Source organism: Ictalurus furcatus, chromosome 9 (genome assembly GCF_023375685.1).
Source record: "Ictalurus furcatus strain D&B chromosome 9, Billie_1.0, whole genome shotgun sequence".
NCBI classification, from domain to species: domain Eukaryota; kingdom Metazoa; phylum Chordata; class Actinopteri; order Siluriformes; family Ictaluridae; genus Ictalurus; species Ictalurus furcatus.
This window is the reverse complement of record NC_071263.1, coordinates 26,541,818-26,563,058: the sequence shown is the minus strand read 5'-3', so window position 1 is coordinate 26,563,058 and position 21,241 is coordinate 26,541,818. Positions and strand designations below refer to the sequence as shown.

General features: G+C 41.5%; 1 protein-coding gene across 1 annotated transcript in view; it reads left to right on the top strand.

Annotated features, from left to right (window-relative positions):
- abch1 (ATP-binding cassette, sub-family H, member 1) overlaps positions 1 to 10,354 on the top strand; it is a 35,606-nt gene extending 25,252 nt beyond the window's left edge. Inside the window, exons 12-20 of the mRNA XM_053632190.1 lie at positions 153 to 223; positions 321 to 370; positions 2,114 to 2,170; positions 3,300 to 3,370; positions 4,116 to 4,204; positions 4,482 to 4,585; positions 7,209 to 7,368; positions 8,234 to 8,338; positions 9,993 to 10,354. Coding sequence (XP_053488165.1) covers positions 153 to 223; positions 321 to 370; positions 2,114 to 2,170; positions 3,300 to 3,370; positions 4,116 to 4,204; positions 4,482 to 4,585; positions 7,209 to 7,368; positions 8,234 to 8,338; positions 9,993 to 10,099 — 814 coding nt within the window. The 3' untranslated portion in view covers positions 10,100 to 10,354. The remainder of the gene's footprint in view (positions 1 to 152; positions 224 to 320; positions 371 to 2,113; positions 2,171 to 3,299; positions 3,371 to 4,115; positions 4,205 to 4,481; positions 4,586 to 7,208; positions 7,369 to 8,233; positions 8,339 to 9,992) is intronic.
- The last annotated feature ends 10,887 nt before the right edge of the window (positions 10,355 to 21,241 follow it).

Below are 21,241 nucleotides of genomic sequence, written 5' to 3'. Positions count from 1 at the left end.
AATGATCTATAAGTTTTACACCATGATCAACGGGTAGCTTCGCTTAGTTGTTAGCAAGATTTGCTACGTAGCTGCAGGAAAATTCGGATGTCTGATTAATCATGAATAGTTTCCGGGGTGTCATGTGGAACGATTTGTTTGTGCACGGACAGGATGTTGCAGCCGAGAGTCTCCAGAGACATTGTCGAGGGGGGGTCCGTCCACGTTTGGCTCGACTTGACGAGTGAGTTTGAGGTTCTGATTAGACGTTATTGTGTGATTCGACACTGATTTCATGAAGGAAAATAAACTTGTGTTTTCTTTTCTTTTTTTTTTTTTAGATCGACAGATAGGAATAATGCTGCAAAAGAAGCTGCATGAAGCATTTCAGGTACAGCTAAACCGTGGCTACGCTGATTAGTCTACATTGCAGAGTGTCACCATAATCTCTCCTTTTGCTTTCGTTCTTGCTAATATTTGTTTAAACTCTGCATTTCCATGATGCATATCTGTAAAGCGGAAGGAATTTAGAATAATGATTCCTGTGTGCCAAAATCGTGACCGGGAGAATCGAGAATTGAGATTGAGAAAGAGAGACGAGGAAATGAAAGAAAACCTCAAAAAAAAAAAAAAAAAGTTTTATACCGCATGACTTGGCTCATGTGTATAGGCTAGAGGTGAGCAAGGGACTGGGTTTTCTTTATGATGAAAGAATTCTGACCTGGTTCAATTTCCCAAAATGTAAACAAATAAGCTGTTTCTGAACCCACAGTGTGTATACAGTGCCCTCTGGTGGCGTGGTGGCCCTAAAACGCTGCTTATATGACTGACGGCTACAAACCGCAACGTAATTATTTTAAACCACGGCAACCTTGACCAAAAGTAACCTGCTAAAGAAGGTAGTAGCAGGTCAGTGGTTATGTCATTGGACTACTAATTGGAAGGTCATGAGTTTGAATCCCTTGACCCTCAGCTGCCCCGTTGTATGATTGAGATTAATCTAAAAAATGTATTTCTGTATGTCACTCTAGATAAAACTAGACTAACTGCACGCTGTTTCCAACACGCTCCCTGGTTAACATACATGACCTTTCTTTGTCCTCCGATCTTCATATCTGAGCACCTACTCCCGGCCACGTGAAAGTAAAAAAAAATACCTACTCCTGGCCACGTGAATGTAAAAAAAACACCCGCTCGCATCCATTGATTTTCTGTACCGCTTATCCTACTCAGGGTTGCGTGAAGCCCGGAGCTTATCCCGGGGCACGAGGCAGGGGACACTCTGGAGTGCCGACCCATCGCGGGGCACAATCGAAGACTCGCACACCCATTCACACACTATGGATATTTTTGAAATGCCAATCAGCTTACAATGCATTTGTTTGTACTGGGGGAGGAAACCGGAGTACCCGGAGGAAACCCTCGAAGCACAGGGAGAACATGCAAACACCTAACCCAGGAGGTGTGAGGCAAATGTGCTAACCACCATGCCCCCCCACCCACTCCCAGCCACGTGAAAGTAGAAAAAAAATCAACCTCACACGCTCCTGGCCATGTGAAAGAAAAAAAAACACCCTCCTCTGGTCACGTGAAAGTTTAAAAAATCCCTGCTCCCAGCCACGTGAAGAAAAAAAACACCCGTTCCTGGCCATGCGAAAGTTAAAAAACAAACAAACAAACAAAAAACGCCTGCTCCTGGTCATGCGAATGTAAAAAAAAATGTTTTAAAAAACGCCTGCTCCCAGTCACGTGAACGTAAAAAAAAAAATAAAACTGCATTCCACGCGAAAGAACAAGTTTTTAAAAAACGCCTGCTACTGGCCACGTGAAAGTAAAAAACTGCCCACTCCCAGCCACGTGAAAGTCAAAAAACAAACAAACAAACAAACAAAAAACGCCTGCTCCCGGCCACGTGAAAGTAAAAAAATAAAAACAGCCTACCCCCAGCCACGTGAAAGTTAAAATGCCCGATCCTGGCCACCTGAAATTAAAACCCCCACTGTGTCTTGTGGGACTCCAGTCCGGTGAGACGTACACGTCTAGTACTGTCCAGAGATGATCTCATTATTGTGGGGCTTTAATGTGTCTATTAAAAAGACCAGTACTCTGAAATGTGTGTGTGTTTCTGTTTCAGGCTTTCGTGGGAAGTAAGATGGGCAGTCAGGCCTACCTAGTGTCTGTTCCAATTAAGGTAGGATCGCTGTGTGTCCTGTGTGTGTTGTAGTGCTCTCTGGTGTTAAACACAAGACACGACATTTTACAAGCCTGCAGCTTGCAGTCTAACTTCCCACGTGCAAAGCCGGAAAAAAACCAGCAACGACGAACCTTTATGTTACATCTGTCTTTCAGTGAGCGTGTTGCAGAGTGTGTTGGATTACAAAAAAAAACAAAAAAACAAATATAAGATTATTAAACCTATTATTTTTAGCTAAGTCGAAGCTTTAAATTTTACATAATGGAGTTTATTTCTGAAATTATTTCAAGCTTGAAACGAGTAGAAATGTCTAGAAATAGGTTGAATTGTCTTTTATTCGGTTTATTGTCGTCTTATAATAAGAAATACTTGATAAATTTGACTATACAAGATATTTTTACTCGCTAAGATGTCGTTTTGTTTTTTTTTTGCAGTGTAGTAATGCACAGCTATTGATATAAAAGTGAATTTCCTTTAGCTCGCCATTACTCAGCAAGAAATCAATCCATCTTAAGCTGTAGACTTCACAGAATGAAGGCTTTGAGATCTCCTGGGAAAAAAAATAATAATAATAAAAAAAGGTGTAGCTAAATTAGCTAATTCTGCTATCTAGCTACAGGACCACTTGAAATAGTTAGCAAGCCACGTCGTTAGCGCGCTAGAGTTATTTTTCATACTGCACTGGTGTACATAGTCTTTAAGAATTCTACATTACTTGCCAAATATCTTCTGATGTGTAGTTGACTTCATTTATAAAAAAAAAAAAAATTTTTTACAAACGTTAGCATGCTAGCTAGCTAGCCAGTAAGTGAACTAGCAAGCCGATGTAAGAATAATATGCAGTATGAAATGCCAGGCAAATGATTTTACTTTCAGGTTAATCCATTTTATTGTGCTCCGAGTCACTGTGATTTCCGAGTCATGGGGAAAAGTTGACACGGGTGTGTGTAAAAAGCGTAACGGAGCGCACATAGCGTTGGTTCTCATGATTACTAATCCGTCATGTGAGCATACTGGGCTGGTGTTAAAGTTTCGACGATGGTATCGGTATTAAAACCTGCATTTGTGACACAATTCTTTGACGGAGATGCTTGTATTTTTATCGTTCTTCCCTTCTACCCTGTAGTTCGAGGAGCCAATATACGGCAGTCAGAACACTACATTCACTACGTTTGTGACTCCAGGAGCTGTCCTGAGGTAAAATGACATCCTCCTTTTATAGTGAGGTCCAAAAGTCTGAGAGCGCTAGTGAAAATGTAGAATCGGTGAAATAGTTCGATGAATTTCGGAGTTTCTTAGGATTCGGTACGTCCTCTTTTTGCTTTAAGGACAGTGTGGACTCGAGCTGGCACGGACTACGCAGGTTCCGTGCAGAACCTTACCCGATCCATTTGAGATCTAATCCATCGGAGTGTCGTCTGATCACGCGCTTCAATAGAAGGGGTTAGACATGAGGAAAAATCTGACCTCTGACCTTCTGGACAAAGAAGTTAGCGTGGTCAATATCAAAAAGTTGAATAGATTTACATAGGGGCGTTTAAAATCGGGGCCTAGAAATAGTGTAGAACCTTGAATATTAAATATTCAAGATATTGAAGAGTTACTTTCTTTGTTCTAAGTATTTCAAAATGATTAAAAAAAATAAATTAATTAAAAAGAAACCTTCTGTTTATTTCCAATTTTTAAATGGAAAAAAAGAAATCCCAGCTTTTCAATGTGGTCTCAGACTTTTGGACCACACTGTACTTAACAAAAAACAAGAGAAGTGGTCGTAGGAATAATAATAATAATAATAATAATAATAATAATAATAATAATAATAGGTCACAATGTTGGGGCATCTGTTGAAGCAGATTTATACATTTTCAGATACCGTGACTGCATGTTTTAGTGAAAATTTCCTGAAGTTATTGTACATTTTTTATTCTCATCTGTAACACAGCATCACTTTTTACCTGGCGGTGGGACTCACTGCTCTGTCCTTCGTCTTGGAAAGGAAAGAAGGGCTGTTGGACAGGTGCTGGGTGGCAGGTGAGACACTTTCAGTGGCATTTGAGACTCAGCCAAGGGCTGAGCTGACATATATATATATATATATATATGTCTTCCTTAATTCACTATTCACTTTCTTCACTCTCTTGCACAAACTAGGGCCTTTAGTTCATATTCGTCCACACATTTTTTTTCTCTCCAAAAAAATTCATTTCCTCCATGAACCACTAGATGGAGGCAGTGACATATTGTTTATTACACTCACATTTTTCTTTATCATCATTTTCCCTATCCTCATCCTTCCTTTCCGGTGTAGGCGTGAGTTCTCTGGAGACCATGCTGGCACATCTCTTCACTCAGCTGTTGGTCATCAGCGTCCAGATCATCCTGCTCCTGCTCTTTATCCTGCTCGTCTTTAAGGTAAGTGTGCGTCTTATGAATAATGAGTTATGAATTATGATGCCACTGTTGGGCCCTTGAGCAAGGCCCTCAACCCTCTCTGCTCCAGGGGCGCTCTGTCATGGAAGAATTTCACCGCGCTACGATAGTGCTGTTAACATGATTGTTGTTTGTAGAGATCTAGACCAATGGTCACCAACCCTGTTCCTGGAGATCTACCTTCCTGAAGACGTTAGCTCCAGCCATAATTGTGCTCACCTGACCATCTTATCATTACCTTAAGAAGTTCTTGATCAACTGAAGGAGTTGTGTTTGGTTTTAGTTGGAGATGAAACCTGCAGGAAGGTAGATCTCAAGGAAGAGGGTTAGTGATGACTGTTCTACACCCGTAATGGCTCTTTGTGTTTTTCATCCATCCAGTAGGGGGCGACATGGGATTTCAGCATACATTAATTATGGTAGTCCTTTGAGTGTACTTTTGTGTTCTAGTTAAAGGACTAGCATGCTATAATTCAAATTCAAATACTGACTATATATATATATATATTCTTCTTTTTTTAAAGTTTGACCCATCTTGAGCATCTTAAAGTATGAAAATGTGTGAGAAGGATAAAAAGAATCCGTCAGACTATGTGAAAGAGTGTCGCAGAGTCAAATAATGACCATCATATACCACAAAATACAGTACACAGTCTCGTCCAAAAGTATTGGAACAGCAAGGCCAAGTCTCTTTTTTTTTGCTATCCATTGAAGACATTTGTGTTTGAGATCAAAAGATGAACATGAGACAACAGATCAGCGTTTCAGATTTCATTTCCTGATAAAATTTCAACTTAAAACATGGCACCTTTGGTGGCAGACCACGCAATTTTTAGGTGAGCAAAGGTATAAGAACAGATACTCTTAAAGTAAATAACACTTAATATTTGGTCTTGCTTGCAATAACTGCAACAAGCCAGTGACCCAGGCCTTTACTGCAGCTTCTTTCAGTTGTTCCGTGTCTGCTTGTCAGTACACCAGTGGTTTCTTTCTCTTTCAGGACATTCGAAATTGTTGTATTGGCTATACCAAATGCTTTAGCAATGCCTCTGATCGGTTTTCCCTCTTTTCTCAGCTTCAAAATGTCTCGCTTTTCTCCCATAGACAGCTCTCTGATCTTCATGTTGGTTTATCCTTTTTAACAACAAATGCAGTCTTCACAGGCGAAACCTAGGACTCAAACCAAGAGTAGACACTCAGCTCTATTAATTCTTCAAACATTCAGTTTAACAGCGCACCCCTTGGCAACAAGAAACACATATCAGTCGCATGTTCCAATATTTTCGATCGCTTAAAAAAATATGGGTAGGTTCAAACAAAAGGTGCCATGTTTGAAGCTGTTTAAGACATCTACATGTGAGTGTCGGGAAATGAAAGCTGAAATTCTGATCTATCGTCTCATATTCATGTTTTCGCCTCAAAACTAAATGTCTTCAACGTATAGCGAAAACAATAGAATTGGCCTCGCTGTTCCAATACTTTCGGAGGGGGCTGTATGGCTGAAGTATTCAGCATCTGTGATCTTGGTACATGTTAAGTGCAACTAATTGTGTACCAAGAACACACTTTGTCAGAAAAAGACGGCAAAACCAGGATTGTTTCAATGAGAAAAATCTACCTCAAGTGTAGCCAATCAGAATGAGACATACTGTAGTAATCATATCCTGTCCTGACCACACTTCCTGGTGCAAATAATCTCATCTCTTTTCAGAGAAATGTTTTTCATTCATCGTCGCTGACAAATACACTTAATAAACTAAACCGAATGTGTTTTGTGGCCATGTAGCCAATAGGAATTGACCTAAAACCTTTTTTTTCCTAACTGCATGCTTCAAGAAATTGTCTTTCAAATAGCAGGAATATTCCATATTTATTCATTTAAAGTAAAACTCCACCCTGATCCACCCCTGCTGAAATAAAACAATAGAAACCATCACAGAAATTCTAATGGTTTCCACTACAAATACCATTACAAATCAGCTGTTAAAAATTAAAACCATTACCAAATGTCAAAGGTGTTCTATTGGTCCTTAATGGTATCCACTAGACATACAGTAACATGCCACCAATGGAAGGTAACCAATTACTAGTAGAGACGCATAGGGACGTTACAGTTTCCATTAAAACCAATACAATCCTTGTTGTAACCATTAAAACCATTACAAATTCTACAAGCAGAGCGTATAGATGAGGAGGTGAAGGAGCTGGATAGAGTACAGGACTAAAGCGCCGCTGCATCGACTCTCTTTAGGTAGAAGTGAAGGCGAGGGCTAAATCCCACTGGTACTAGTATCAGCAGGTAGAATGGCATTGTGGGTAACGTAGGAAAACCTTTTCTGCAGTGAGTGATGTTTAGTGATTTGTGGATTTATATAAAGGAGACGTCAACTGTGAGTCAACACACACATACACACACACACAATCTCACACAATCTCACACTCATACACTATTTCGGCAAACATGTAGATTTATTGAAGGCATCAGGCCAGTTAGTTTAAATCATGATTCTTTATAATACATATAATACATTCTTCATAATGCAGCCTTATAATGATCTCTCTCTCTCTCTCTCTCTCGCTCTCGCTCTCGCTCTCTCTTTCTCAGATTCCCAACGAAGGCTCCCTGGTCCTAGTCATCTGCCTGATCGTTCTTCAGGGTGTGACCGGAATCTCCTTCGGATTGGTTATTTCGTCCGCCATCGACGACGAGCAATCGGCCAATCAGGCAGCTCTCGGCATCTTCTATCCCAACCTCATCATCAGCGGTACGACTTCACCAGTTCGGCTAACATCACTTACAGTATATGACGATCTCTCGATTCTGATTGGTCAGAAGGTGTCGATTAAAGGAGCTGTTGTTTGTTGTGCCCATGTTTCAGCTTTGACTGAAGACTGAAAAACGTACAAGCATTTCACATAAACATTTATGGACAGAATAAAGCAACTGCACTTAGATTTCCATTATACGTACGTTTTTGTCTAAACGGTTTTTCAGTTCTTCTTCCAGCACAGTGAAATTCTGTAGTAAAGACATGACACGTACTGTACACCACAAGTGAGGTCAATAGAGATTAGGTTAAATTAAAAAAAAAAAAGTAAACGGGAATAAACGTTATTACATGAGGATCCATTTTCAAAATGAACACCAGGATCGATACAGATCGATATTTCAGTGATGACGCACCCGTTCGACCCCCAGTCTCAGTTTCAGCTAAATTGTAATTTTCCAGGAAAGTCGCTTACCGTCGCTTTAATGTCGGTGGATCATTTTTTTGTGGGGTTTTTTTTTTTTTTTCGCTGATTGATGAGGAAAGACATAAGTGCAATTTGATCTTGGCTAGTCTACTGGGATCAGGAGATGGATTGAGAGAGTGATGAGAAAAGGTGATGGGGAAAGGAAAGAGAGAGAGGGAGAGAAGGAGGAGGGGAGGGGAGGGGAGGGGGGCTCAGCAGAAATGCACTAAAAGCCTGATAATGACCGACTGAGGAGGAAGTCATGTCTGAGGTTATGACCTTATCCTCTGACAACACACACGAACATGCACGGAAGGATGCGATTTATCTTTTTTTTTTTTCCCCCCCTTTATCAACCTCACACATTTCTCTCGTTCCTTATCGAACTCTCTGTAGGTGTCATTTGGCCGGTGGAGTGTATTCCGTATCCGCTGCGATACCTGAGTCTTGTGCTGCCTCAGACGTACGCATCTGAAGCCCTGCGATGCATTATGTACCGAGGTGAACACACACTCACACACACACACACACACACACACAGTCATGAAGCACTCTCCTGCATCATGTTTATTGGTAATCTTACACTTACACACAGCCCTATGGCTTTAGAAAGTAAACACACACACACACACACACACAAAGCATGTTTGAGCGGAGGTTCACGTCTCATCTATGTTCCATGATGATGAGCTCGTGTTGCAGCAGACAATCAGGACACCCAACCCTCCCCTCACTATCCCCCCTTTCTCTCTCTCTCTCTCTCTCTCTCTCTCTCTGTCACTCTTAGTTTCCCCTCTCTCTGTATCTGTCCTCACTCTTTCTCTCTGTCTTTCTCTGCGTGCGTCTCTCGTCCTCAATTATTCACCGAGCTTATCATCGTACCTCCCTCTCGAATGAAACCCCTTTCAAACCTGTTGAAGGTTTTCCATCTTCTCTCCGGCACCCCACAGCTTAACTGGCTTCATTTGTGGAGTAAACAATAAACGCTAAAGTATTATAGCAAGCCACGGGACACACGAGTAACATCTATTTATTCGGCTCCAATGCCTGGATAACTTGTACGATCTATCCGGGTAAAAAGTGATCCGGTGTAATTAGGGACAGTATGAAAATTCTTTTTCTGACAGGAAACGTCAGGAGTAAAGAAATCAATCAGGTGAAGTTTCTCTGAGTGTTGTTTTTCGTACTGTAGGTAGACAAATGTAGAGGTGGCTGTGGGATAATTCAGTGGGATTGATATCATCTTTAAATGCGTTTTTTTTTTCTCTCTCTCTCTCTCTCTTTAAAATGTTAGAACTTCTGGTTGCGATGCGTGCAAAAGAGAAATTCTGTAGAATTGTCGGGAAAAAAAAGTCGACATTTCCCCGTGTGAAGAGGTTTTCCCAGGCCGCCACACGTACGGTCGATATAAATAGCGCTTGGTAATTATAACCCTAAGTGTATAACGAATTATTAATTTGTTTTACGTTTCATAAATTTTGTATTGGACTGAAAAAACCGGCTGCTCTGGCTTTTTTACCAGAGCCTTATCATCCTGCAGCTCTCGCCTGGTTTCATACTGAAGCTAAGCAGGGTTGAGCCTGGCCAGTACCTGGATGGGAGATGTCCTCGGGTCCAAAAACTAAGGTTGATGCTGGAAGTGATATTAGTGAGGCCAGCAGAGGGCGCTCACCCTGTGGTCTGTGTGGGTCCTAACGCCCCAGTATAGTGACGGGGACACTATAGTGTAAAAACAGCACCGTCTTTCAGATGGGATGTTAAACCGAGGTCCTGATTCTCTGTGGTCATTAAACATCCCAGGATATGTCTTGTAAGGAGTAGTTGTCCTGCCGAAATTCCCCCATTGGCCCTTGTCTATCATGGTCCCTTAATAATCTCCATCTCTGAATTAGCTACATCACTCTCCTCTCCACTAATAGCTGGTGTGTGATGGGCATTCTGGCGCAATATGGCCGCCGTCACATCGTCCACGTGGACGCTACACACTCCTATGAGAAGATCCCCCCCCCCATACACTGTAAATACATGAGTGTCTATTTCAATAAAAAGGCTTTGGACTGAAGTGAGATATTATGGATTTTTAACATGACATGAAAGAAAATTGCCATGCAGGTCAAAGCAAACTGAAATCTGAGTGTTCTGTGATGTTCTTCAGGATGGGGTCTGTCGCGCATGATGGTGTGGCGCGGCTTCGCCGTCACGCTCGGCTGGAACACGTTCTTCCTCATGCTGGCCACCGTCATCCTCAAGCTGAGGACATGAAGGACGCCGGTCACTGGAAGGAGCTTCAGATCATGGAGAGAGGCATCAGGCGAGTCCCAGGCTTCATGGAGAAGACAAGGCCTCTCTCTCACTCAATAATTTTTGTTGCGGCTCTCACGAGTGGAAGAATGGGGATTTTTCACCTGCAGTAGGGCCGCTAATCAGAGTTCACTATTAGGCCGAAGGCTACCTCGGAGTAGCCGATCAGGCTCTTCTTTTTTCATAAGAACCAGAACCAGAACCAGTCACCTCAGGGAAAGAATAGGTGCTGGTTCTGCATCAGTAGCATTCCACCAGCAAGTGTTATACTACAAATCCAATGGTATGTTCGTTCACGTACTTGCATTTGATATGTCCTAATTAGCACAGACCACAGTCTTCAATACACTCGGAGATCCTAAAAGGCAAGTAACCACGTGAAGTACCGACCTTTGACATGAGTGTCACCTGGTGCGTAAAGTCCAGAACTTGGAAAATTCAAAAGCTCAGAAACCTTGACGGACTTGTCCTAGACAGACGACACGCCGTCTGGATGCGTTTTAGAGATTTCTGTTTGTGTCGTTCGTTTTCTTCACAGCTCTCTAGAGTTGCAGTGTTATATAATCAAGTTTAACCATTTAGTTGCTCTATCCGTGGGCTTTGCGTGTGAGGTACCTCCTCTGACTTGATGACGGCTGTGTTATTTGTTTTTCCTTCATGGTAAGGTCTCCTGTCATTCGATTCAACCTCAGTGAGTGGGATCAGCTATTCATATGGGCTTATGAATGAATAAGACCAGTAATACTGTATATCCAAGCACATGGTCTCACGACTGAAGTTAATGAGTCATGGATGAAGACTACTTTCATGACATCGTGTCTTCTAGATAGTGATAGCTGGGTCACACTCTGAACTAGATGGTTTCTGCTTGGGGCCTGAGATCTCTTGAGAGCTTTACGCTGGACGATCGTACGTCTCGGATCTCAGGACGCATGTGACGTGCTGACCGGCGGCCGATTTAGTGCCGTCGCGACCAGAGACAGAAACCGGTCCCTGTTTAAAATCTCCGAGAGTGACCATTTGTACAATACAAAAGCCACCAATAGGAGGACGGCAAAGGATTATGCGAAACTCGTGGGACGGCTAGAAATACGGCCGTGTCGATGGCGAGACATAAACGAAACATGCTAAACGACAGAGAAATAACCGTAATACCTCAAGCACACGTTCAAATATGTTTCCGTGTATGCGAGCTCATTTTCCTTTTGATACGGGTCTGACACACGTTATCGTTTAGTCTGTTATAGAAATCCGCCTAGTGATAATCTATTTTTTTTTTATTATTATAAATGGCTTAAGATAACCTATGTTTATATTAACGTTAGCTAGGTAACAATCGCTAATATAGCTAAGAAACCTGTTCTAGCTTTGTCACGATACGCTAACATGCTCTCCTTTTCACTGAGTAAAGTGCCGTGCTACATTGAACTACATTGAACGAGGCTTTTTCGAGTTCACTACACTTCCCAGCCAGAATAGTTCATCCCGCCCACCGAAGTTGATTGACAGAAGACCTTAAACAGGCCAGGAAATTAAAAACAGCCAATAATTAACTACGATTTGAATTGAATCGCGTACAAGTATTCGTTTATGGAAGGTTTTGTTTTATACGTCGACGTGTTTTAATCGTACGTCCCGAAATAGATCGTATGCTGCTGTCTTTTCCTTTGACCTCCTCATGCTGGCCAAAGGAGGCGCTATTTATAAACATCAAGAGCTCTAAGTAATCCTTTAATCGTGTACTTTAACCGAGCGTGGCACGATTCGTTATTTGTTGCATTTGTGTATGTTTTTAAACCGTTTCGGTCGTGTCGTGAAGTGTGGAGGGAACGATGTGCACGTTTACATTATTCTCCTGACCGAACCTGCAATCGTTGTGAGCTGTGAAAAAGAAAAAAAAAAGAGAAACGCAAGGAGGCATGCATGTGTACTGAAAAGCGTTCGCCGGGGCTACAAGCACAAAGATGGCAGCCTTGTGCCAGCTACACCAGCTACAATCAATACTGTGGCATCTTACTGTGTGTTGAAAGATATACAGAGATACAGATATATATATATATACAAATAAGATGTATATTTGAGATTAATCGCTAGCTATTGAGTATTTTGTCGGACAGTGTTGAATGCTATGAAGGAATGGCTTTTATAAAGATGTCTATACAAGAATTTCTTGCTTGTGAAGGTGTTCTCCTATGGGTTTTGTCCCGAACTAATTGTTGTTGTTGTTTTTTTTTTTACAGATAAGTAAGTACTGACTATATACAATGTTTCTTTTCTTTACATTTAATGTTTTATAACGTCTTGTCATAAATCAGCGCCTTTGTCTTACATTTACATTACATTTACATTTATTCATTTAGCGGACGCTTTTATGCAAATGAGGAAATACGAGCAAAGCCATATATCAAGCGGAGAACAATACAAATAATGCTATTATACAATATTTTTTAATTAAGTTCTAGAGAAGCAAAGTGCGCAGATTCTGTGGTCCGGATTGAGGTTGAAGTTCATTCCACCACTGATGGACGGTTCGTGTGAAGGTTCTGGAAAGGGATCTTGAGCCACGCTGAGTAGGCACTACTAAGTGTCGGTCGTTAACCGATCGCAGATTGCGTGAGGGAACGTAAGCCTTCAGGAGAGAGTTGAGGTAGGAGGGTGCTGTTCCAGACAAGGTCTTGTAGGTGAGCATCAAGGCCTTGAAGGCCTGGCTACAGGAAGCCAGTGGAAGGAGATGAAGAGGGGTGTGACATGTGGGTCCTTTTGGGCTGGGTGAAGACGAGGCGTGCTGCTGCATTCTGAATCAATAATTCTGCATTCACGTATATTGAACTACATAGGGTATAAAACCCAAATTATTCCTTGTCTCTACTGTCAGTTGATTGGTCTAAAAATTCCCCAGATCTAAATCCGAGCAACAAACATGTCCAATCCATGGAGGCCCAACCTCACAACTTAAAGGATCTGCTGTTAACGTCTTGGTGCCAGATAGCACAGCTTCAGAGGTAGGTCTTGCCTCGACGGGTCAGAGCTGTTTTGGCGGCAGAAGGACGACCTACACAATATTAGGCAGGCGGTTTTAATGTTATGGCTGATCGGTGTATTTGTCATGAGCCATAAGATGGCATTTTTTTCATCAGACAGCTTCATGGAGTTTATTTCAATTCTGAAATTCCTCACAAATGTAAATTATTAACAGATGTGTTCAACTTTAAACAAGAATAAAACCTTCAGCACCCTCCTCAATTCAAATCCAAGTCAATTTTATTAGTATAGTAGAGCGCTCTTAACAGTGGACGTTGTCTCAAAGCAGCTTTACAGAAACATATAAACACAGGATAGGAACAACTCCCTGAGATGATATGAGGAAGAAACCTTGAGAGGAACCAGACTCAGAAGGGAACCCGTCCTCATCTGGGTAACGACGGATAGTGTGAAAGTGAAAGAACGGTCATTATGGTACCCTCCTCTACTAATATTGGCACCCCTTGGTAAATATGAGCAAAGAAAGCTGTGAAAAATGGTCTTTATTGTTTAAACTTTTGATCTTTTGTTCAGAAAAATACTCTGCTCTCATGAATATCAAACAATTGCAAACAAAACACAGGTTTATCCAACAAAAAAAAACTTAAATATTAAGTTTAAATATGTGTGTGCCACAATTATTGGCACCCTTTTAGTCAATACTTTGTGCTACCTCCTTTTGCCGAGATAACAGCTCTGAGTCTTCTCCTATAACGCCCGATGAGGTTGGAGAATGCATGGCAAGGGATCTGAAACCGTTCCTCCATACAGAATCTCTCCAGATAACGAGTTGAATTGCTGCCTTGAGTGTCATAAAACTACAAGATTACAGATTCAAGGAAGCAAAAGTCAAGACCAGTCTCGATACCCAAGTTTAAGTCAGTTAACCATTATAGAGAGAGCTCTTGAAGATCTACCACTCGTTATATGGTCTTTTGAATATTGGATTATGTTATTAATAAATGTCTTGTAGCATGACAAGAATGAAACATCTGACTGGTGGAAGAGCTCCATGAATGGCTTCAGGACTGCAAGGCGATTAAATCTCCAAAAGCAGGTTCACAGCTGAACTTAGAAGATAGATTCCTACATCTCCAGCCGCAGGGTTGGGACTGCCAGCGAGATAGATCTCCAGCAGCAACTCCGTGTGGTGGTAAATCACCACAATCAAACGTGGCCCTAACCTGCACAGAGAACTGCGACTACAGAAGGTTGGAACCAAGGATTCGACACGTTACAGGGAAATAAAGGCAATTCATTTAAAAAAAAAACGCAAAGGAAAAAGCACTCTAACTCTAAAGTGTTTAAACGCTTAATACTGTTGTTGTTTTTTTTCCGGTGCGATTTCAAGATAGCATAGCCTAACATTTTCCCAGTCAGCTTAATTTCCTGTCCAGAGTTCGTCACTTCCTGCATGCCTGGCTCCATGAGGTTGTGATGTTAGTTAGCCGCTATAGCCAGGCTATCTTTTTGAAGATGTGGAGACAGTCATGCTGTGAAAATGTTAAAAATAAAGACACGTTTTTTTTTGTTTTGTTTAAATGCAGTGTTTAGTTTTATTTATATCTAGGCTTCGTAGAAGCAGAGTAGGCTATCGAATGTAAAGAGCCGTTATTAACCGTTCTTTTATTTCGTTCCGGCTTTGGAGGAGGGTCATGGAACGCCAGGGATGAAGAAACATATTTATAGAAATATATTTTCTCTTCCAGAAAAAAAAAAAAAAGTTTCTAATCCCTGGTTGGGACTAAACTCTGCAGGGTGGCAGATCACGAGGTCAGGAAGTTAATTCCAACAATGACCGAACGCTTAATATTTAGAACCCATAAAACCACCAACTGTATCATCTTAAACCATACGCCTTCGTCCTGCACTCCATCTGACCTCATGTACCCCTGCATTACCCCGGTATTTCAGATCTTCAATAACCACTTAAATGCATGCTTTTGTGAGACTGTAACACGTCCTACTCGGCTATCTCGAGGCAATAAGGAGTAGGAGTGATGATTTAGGGTTAGATCACTATAAACAAACTCAGGTTCTTTACCGCTTCAGACATATAGCCTGATGTAAATGAGGCCAGTGATAAGGAGTTGAGAGAAAATGAAAGAAAGAGGTGGAAGATCAAACAGAGATTAAAGAACAAAAACATGAAAGCGCAGTAAATCAGGTTAGCCACAACGAGCCGCTTCGTATGTGAGAACATGTTGACCCTCTTGGAAAGAATCTTGGCAGCTGCACGTGCGTGTTTGCAGCATTTTCTCTTGGTATGTTCGTAGGCGTTGCTCTTTTATCCCGGCCTGAGCGTTCGTTTTGCACTTTATTTGATAATGTTAATGTGGGAGGATGGCCCTGGTCCAAGATCTGGGGCAACTTTTATAATTAAGCTTGTTTGACATTTACCCAAATCATGCCCAAATGCTAAAGTGGGTACAGTATGTTTCCTTTGATGTGGCTCGGTAATAATCTTACCTTTCATGTGTGGTAGTCTGAAAGGAAAACTCTTCTTGTCCTTATCCATATCTTATCCAACAACAAAACTCAAATTAGATCAAAGGTAATGGGTAATAGGTGATGTTAAGTGCGCTCAAAAAAGTTGGCTTTTAAATAGCAAACACTCACGCCCTGGCTTTTCCGGCCCTCTTCTCAATTATAATTAGTTGAATTGCTGCCTACAGTGTCTAGAGCAAAACTGCAAGATTACAGATTAGAGGACGCATTCCATAATTAAATTAAAGCAAGAGTTAAAACCTGCCTTAACACCAAATTTAAAGCCAATCAGCCATGCTTGGTGATGATCTAACACTCTTCAGAGCTTGATTCCACCCATTCTTTGCTAAACGTGGTAGATAGAAGATAGATTTGGTGGGGGTTGGAAGATGTTAATAATTTGTAATAATCGAAAGACTTGTATCTAGCCCACAGGCATTGGAAACGGGAGTCTTTTTTTTCTCATCCTTTGCGTGAAAAATAAGGTCTCTTATTTGCACTCTTATCCACTCTATAATCCATCCATCCATCTTCTCCTGCTTACTCCTTTTCTGGGTCACAGGGAACCTGGAGCCTATCCCAGGAAGCATCGGGCACAAGGCGGGGTACACCCTAGAGTGCCAGGGTGCCAGTCCATCACAGGGCACAATCACATACACACTCACACACCCATTCATACACTACGGACTTTAGACACTTTATACCATGCCTGTGGTAGGCTGATTGGGGACTGGGGGAGGAAAGTACCGGAGTACCCAGAGGAAACCCCCACAGCATGGGGAGAACATGGACCCCTCCAGGGTCCGGCGGGACTCGAACCCCGGACCCTGGAGGCGTGAGGCGAACGTGCTAACCACTAAGCCACTCTATGATGCCACGTTCCCCAATGTATTTTACAGTAGAAGTGGTTCTGTGCATCTGGTTCTGTCTCCACGTACACTTTACCTTTGTGTACATTGATTGCTATAAAACAAGCTCTTAGGGTATTTTTAAATTTGGTGTTAAAAAAAAATAATGCACCCCTGGTAACACTGTAATGAACTGCTATGAGTGCTTGTTGCAGTTCCAGTTTTTGACCACTAGGAGCAATAATAACTGTGTGGAGCTGAATGGTGCAGTGAACGTTCTGGCCATGATTACGCAACATCTAAAAGGCAAGCAAATCTGTGATTGGTCACTCAAAAGTTCATTGGTATTACGATGGAATTTAAAACATTTGGAGCTGTGAAGGAGGCCGTTCCCTCTGGATGAGACGCCACTACTTCTGAATATTGGATTATACTGTATTATTGATTGATTGATTGATTTCTTGGAAGATTACAAGAATCAAACATCGTACTGGTGGATGAATGGCTTCAGCACTAAGGTGATGAATCTCCAAAAGCAGGTTTTGAAACAGGTTTAGAAACGAGGTCGTGGCTAAACCCTGCAGTGAGACGGTTCTCCAAGAGCAACTCTGTCCTGTAATAGATCTCCACAGTTTAGTATACGGTGTCCTTTAACTGCAGTGAGAATTGGAAGTATAATCCAACCGTTCGGACTAAACCTCACCAGGAACGAGACCTTAATTAATTCCAACACTGAGAATCGCTGATGACCACCAACCACATCATGTAGCACATTTCAACTACACGGCTTTGTCCTGCACACCACACGACCTCGTGTCCCCACGCCCTCCTTGTTTCCTCCGCACGTCTATTTCAGATCTTCAGTAACCAATGCTCGGTTCTGCACTCTCCAGAGTCCTGACTTCTTAAACACTGTGTTTTTCTGAGACTCCGCCAGGAAGAAGGCTGGAATGAAACTCTGTAGGGCGGAAAGGGCTTAAGGAGCAGGGTAGGGTTCCCTTAGGTTAAACCTATAGTACACTGCTCTAAAAAAACCTGATCAACAGAGGTGTGGAGAGAGCTGACAACAGCTCAGAATGATATCTCAAGCGTGTGTAATTAAACTCAACAGGTCTATAAATAGCTGTACAGTTCCTCAGCCTGAGTAGGAGTCGCTTTAACAGCAAGGAGAGACAAAGCAGTATATTGGTAGAAGAAAATATATAATATATATATATATATATACATATTGACGTCTGTTTAAACGATGAAATATTTGTCCGTTGGAAGTCATGTGCGCTTTAATTAAAAATTGACGAGGTCTGAGTTCTCGCAAGCATCTGTTTGTGTTTATTTGTAATCTGATTTCGTACAAAAAAAAAAAAACAATACGAGAGAGAAATCTCGTGCAAATCTTTGTTGACGATCGTAGCGAAGAAAAATTCGATTAAATACGTCCAGCTGCATAGGAGGTCGAACCCTTGCGCACCTGTGTAAGAAAAATACTTATGGAATGTGAGCACTCTGTTTTCTCAGGCCGTCCAAGTTTGCAATATTACAAGCAGTGAGTAAACATATCTGTGTACATAGTTACTGTTGCCAGAGCAGCCCGACAACAGTGTGCGGCCCGCTCCCAAACACTGAGAGGTTAGGATATGAACTCTTAACCATGAGATTCGATTACCCCGATCCTGTCACACCAGTCTCCTCCCTGCCCTTTTCTCTTTCCACGTTACTCTCTCGCGCCGACCTCTTCTCGACCTCTCAGCTCGGCGTTCTCGCACAGCTGTTGCTACGTTTTTTCATTTACACTCGCATCCTGAAATGATCTCTTGGCTAGAACAAATGCCCTCTGGAGCTTTCGGAGGAGGAAACACAGCGCGGTCGTTACAGCAAAGGAGGTTTAAAAAAGAACTTTATGACTTTAACCTCTTTATGTGTTGATGTTTTTCTTAGAACATTAAAGGACATCTAATATAAATGTCACGGTGTAAGTACAGATCAAAGTGTTGTATGGTACTCAAGACAGAGCTGGAGTTTCTCGAGGTTGTGCCAGGCGTTGTATGGCTGTAAGATATGAGGGGGGAAAAACATTCATCCTGTATGAATCATATCTGAAGCAATATATCAGGTCTTTGTATTAGGTGTGTGTGTGTGTGTGTGTGTGTGTGTGTGTGTGTGTGTGTGTGTGTGGGCATGGTTTTATAACTTGGTATGGCCCAAACATCCCCACAAGGATAGGAATATCTGACAGTCTTGACCCATGTAGAGATGTTTGGTACAAGGAAAACTGTAGCATTTTTTTTTTTTTTTAAATATAATAAATAAATAAAATAAAAGATCCAAAATGTCTCCTATTGGTTCCTGAGGTTAAAGGTAGGGTTAGTTTTAGGTTTAGCTACAGCAATGATCATTTCAATGGAAGGTCCTCAAAAGAATAGCAAGGCAAACGTGTCCGTGTGTGTCTCTGTGTGTGTGTGTGTGTGTGTGTGTGTGTGTGTGTGTGTGTGTGTTCATGCATTCTGACCACCAAAGATAGGGCCATTATAAATGTATTGGTGAGGTGTTGGTGCTGTTGCCATAGTGGCCTAAATATGGATCGTAGTCAGGTTTAAACTAATTTATCATTGTCAGTGTGTGTGTGTGTGTGTGTGTGTGTGTGTGTGTGTGTGTCCACATTATCCCAACATGCTGACATGAGCACCCAATCTGAGATTGTTTATTTATTGCCGTTCCTATTTGTTTCGTACCTATATTCAGACTGGAATATGAGAGTTGTATAATGTCGCCTAGCTATGTTCTGCTGATCGGAGCGGGAAGTCTGATTTATTGTTAGCCAGATAAAACATGAGCCAAGAACATCTGAAAAGAAAAAAAAAACCCCACACAACTCCTGTCCTTGACTTATTTTCATAATCATGTTCTTGCTGTTATCCTTAACTCCTTTTATATATCCAGCATTGGAAAATATCTTGATCTTTCAGTTGACGGATTTGAACAGTTTGTCTACTGGCTTGGTTTCGGGTTTGGGCGGGACTATCTAGAGAGTAGGTGATATCTGGGAACCCCATGCACGCGTCCAAAATTAGCTATATGTCAAAAACCCACTTTACCCCCTACACGGAAAGGGAAGAAACCTCTTTTCCACCCACTCGTCCTCGTGAGCGATCACCGCCGAAAACTGCTTCCGTCTTCTGTACTTTTACGCTTGAGTAAAAATAAGAGTAGTCATTGAGAAAATTACTCAAATAAGAGTTAACGCATCATCTTGCGAAACACTTCTTGAGTAATTACTTTACTTTAAATGATACTTTTATCATTTCACGTTGCTAACACACCGAGTCTGAAAATGTCCTATTGTCTGTTCTGCTCTATTGGGAATTAAGTAAGCGGGATATGCTGACGTGCAAACCACCTCCGTTATCAACAATATATAAAGAACGGTAATGTTAGCTGCTGAAAAGAAGAAGAAGAAGAAAAAAAAACCCCAGATAGAAACAATCACAGGATTTCTAATGGTTTCCATTACAAATACAATTCCAAACCATTAAAAACATTACCGTTACCATTATCGGTCCTTAATGGTATCCACTAGACATAACATGCCACCAATAGAAGGCAACAAATTACAAGTAGAGACCCATAGGGACCCATAGAGCTTCCATTAAAACCAATACAATTCCCATTATAACCATTAAAACCATTATAAATCAAATTCCATGAGGGTTTCTATAGTTAAGCAGGGCAATGCTGTTGGGGTTTAAGTAGCTCGCTAGGTTCGTTAGCTAGACAGCTCGTGTGAGGTCCTACAGGTTTCTAGTTACATAGTTATATAGATATCGACAGAATGTAACTAGAAACCGGTATAAACTATCACGAGCTGTCCACCTAGATAGATATTGTACTATGAAACCCCAAATTGGGGGGGGGGGGGGGGTTAAGGCTTCAATAGCTAGCTCATGTTGTTTCATACATGTTTCCTAGCTAGCAAATCAATTTCCATGGCAACTCGATGAGCTTTAAAGTAAGACGCTAAATTTAACAGCTCGAACGTGTTAATGTATGCGTGTAATTAACACGGTTTCGAAAGAAAGTGCAAGAGGGAAAAGCATCGAGTCGTGATGTGCTAACTGATGGTGTGAGACTATACGGAAGAGGAAAAAAAAACAACATTTCACTTAGAGGTGTAATATGTGAACAGAATTTGATTAAAGAGAATTTTAGGAGGAGTCTCGAATGAATGAATGAATGAATGAATGAATGAATGAATCAGTGCTGCAACCCCAAACCAATAGACTTTTTTTTTTTTTTTTAATCTAAATATTCAGCTTAAGTATTGGTTGCTAATGTTGCCAGCTTGAATTTCATAAGGATAGAAGTATTCATTGCTCATTTACGTACTCGATTTGTCCACGTGAATATGATCAGAGACGTCATGAGCCGATTAGAAGGACTTTGATATGGTGAACACGTTAATGATTTCCTGTGTTCGCAAAACGGAACATCACACCTACATCCCACTCGTATTGTACTCGCTGCCTGAACACGCACCGAGCAAAACGGAAAGATTTCTCAGCACCCGATGCGACACGCATCGTGAAGACACTGAAGAACGGCCGACTGAAAACGATCACGCCCCTGTCCACGCAGAGATAATGTCTAATCAAATAAATAAATACAGTACGACACTTTATTGTCTAGATTGAAGCACAGGGTAGTGCACAGTTATAAAGCGTATAATGACTAAGGCAGCATACACAACACAAAA